General features: G+C 31.8%; 1 protein-coding gene across 1 annotated transcript; it reads left to right on the top strand.

Annotated features, from left to right (window-relative positions):
* The first annotated feature begins 1,071 nt into the window (after positions 1-1,071).
* LOC141705747 (secreted RxLR effector protein 161-like) lies at positions 1,072-1,824 on the top strand. The gene is made up of 2 exons (XM_074508639.1): positions 1,072-1,606; positions 1,730-1,824. The coding sequence occupies exons 1-2, from the start codon at positions 1,072-1,074 to the stop codon at positions 1,822-1,824; spliced, it is 630 nt and encodes a 209-aa protein (XP_074364740.1).
* The last annotated feature ends 238 nt before the right edge of the window (positions 1,825-2,062 follow it).

Below are 2,062 nucleotides of genomic sequence, written 5' to 3'. Positions count from 1 at the left end.
GATTAGTATTAATTCTCTATTAATTAATTAAGTCATATAATTTAATTAAGAAAATAAATTATATCTGCAAAGATTAATTTATTGATTAATTGAATTAATTGATTAATTAATTCAGAATTAATATTAAGGATTTTCAGAATTGTTATTAGATTAAAATCTATTAATAATTCAGTAAGACAATTTGATTTGAACTACTATGACAATCGGTATGACAATTGATAGTCATACCGAAAGTCTTGCTAGTTCATTCTGATTGTCTTGCTAACTATTGGGATTGTCTTGCTAGTTCAAAAGGATAGTCTCACCGAAAGTCCTACCAGTTCAAATGGATTGTCATGCCAGTTCATTTGATTGTCTTGCTGATTCAACTGGATTGTTTTGTTTACTTAAACAACAAAACACAGCAGAATTTATTCATGCAATTATTCAACATACAGAACACACAAGTCAAGAGAAAAAGAAGCAGAAAACAAAGGCAAAACATTTTCATTTTTCATCAGCTTTCTTCAAGATTAAATTTCTAGATTGTAAAGTTAAATCCAATCAACTAGAAATCTTTATCTTGTTCTTGTGTATCAATCTAGCGGATTAAAATCCCTAGAACTTAATCTCAAATCGCATTTAGCATTTGATCTTTTAATTGCAAAAATAGAAAAAGTTCATGTCGAATTTATTCTAGATTTGTAATAATTGATTTGAGATTAATCCCTTGTAACCGATACCGTAGTTGTAACACCTTTCAAGTTTAATAAAAGTTTTATTTAACTTGAATTTTGTTTCACTTTTTTATTCCGCATTTTATTCGCTTAAACGGTATTATTTGCATTCAACCCCCCTTCTACAAACAAATTGGGACCTAACATATTTGTTCAAGTATATGTTGATGATATCATATTTGGATCTACGAATGATATACTATGTGCAAGATTTGCTAAGCTGATGCAAAGTAAGTATGAGATGAGTATGATGGGAGAATTGAACTTCTTTCTTGGACTTCAAGTGATTCAGAAGCCAGAAGGTATCTTTATCTGTCAGACAAAGTATATCAAAGATCTTTTGAGGAAATATGACATGAAAGATTCATCTCCTGCCAAGACTCCAATGGCCACTGCTACAAAACTTGATCAAGATAAAACTGGTAAAAAGGTGGATATCACTCACTACAGGGGCATGATTGGATTTCTTCTCTACTTGACTGCAAGTCGTCCAGATATAATGTTTGCAACATGCTTGTGTGCAAGGTTCCAGGCTGACCCAAAGGAATCACATCTTATAGCCGTCAAGAGAATCTTTAGGTACTTGAAAGGTACACTTAATCTGGGTATCTGGTATCCTAAAGACATTGGATTTGATCTCATAGGTTATACAGATTCTGATTATGCTGGATGTAAGATTGATCGAAAGAGTACTTCAGGAAGCTGTCAATTCCTTGGTAGAAGATTGGTTTCATGGTTTAGTAAGAAGCAACATTCAGTATCAACATCAACTGCAGAAGCTGAATATATTGCTGCTGGAAGCTACTGTGCTCAATTACTTTGGATGAGAAATCAACTCAAGGACTATGGAATTGATCTAGATCATATTCCCATCTTCTGTGACAATACAAGTGCTATAGCTCTCTCAAACAATCCAGTTCAGCACTCGAGGACCAAACATATTGACATCAGGTATCATTTTATAAGAGAACATATAATGAATGGTACTGTGGAACTTCAATATGTTCCCACAGCTAATCAAATTGCAGACATTTTCACAAAGCCACTTGATGAGGCAACATTCACCAAGTTGGTTAGTGAACTTGGCATGTTAAATTTGTCCAATTGATTGGAAATTAACAAATGCAATTTGATTGGGATAACATTTACAAAATTCTGTGATGATTCTTTGAGGGTTTGTGAATTTTATTTACCAAATATTCACTGTTTATGTATTAGCAGCATAATATTGTTATGAATAATGGTGATTATCAATCAATGGTAATTTTCATAATTTTAGAATGAATATTATGATTTTTGAAGCATAATATTGTTTATAATTATGGCATTATCAATAAATGATAAGT

This window comes from Apium graveolens, unplaced genomic scaffold (assembly GCF_009905375.1).
Source record: "Apium graveolens cultivar Ventura unplaced genomic scaffold, ASM990537v1 ctg958, whole genome shotgun sequence".
Taxonomy (NCBI): domain Eukaryota; kingdom Viridiplantae; phylum Streptophyta; class Magnoliopsida; order Apiales; family Apiaceae; genus Apium; species Apium graveolens.
Note: the sequence above shows the minus strand (reverse complement) of the source record. Positions and strands in the feature narration are given on the sequence as shown.

Coding starts and splice junctions, on each gene's coding strand:
- LOC141705747 (XM_074508639.1), top strand. CDS start 1,072: ATGAAAGATTCATCTCCTGCCAAGACTCCAATGGCCACTGCTACAAAA. Junction 1,607..1,729: donor CATCTTCTGTGACAATACAA/GTGCTATAGCTC, acceptor ATGTTCCCACAG/CTAATCAAATTGCAGACATT.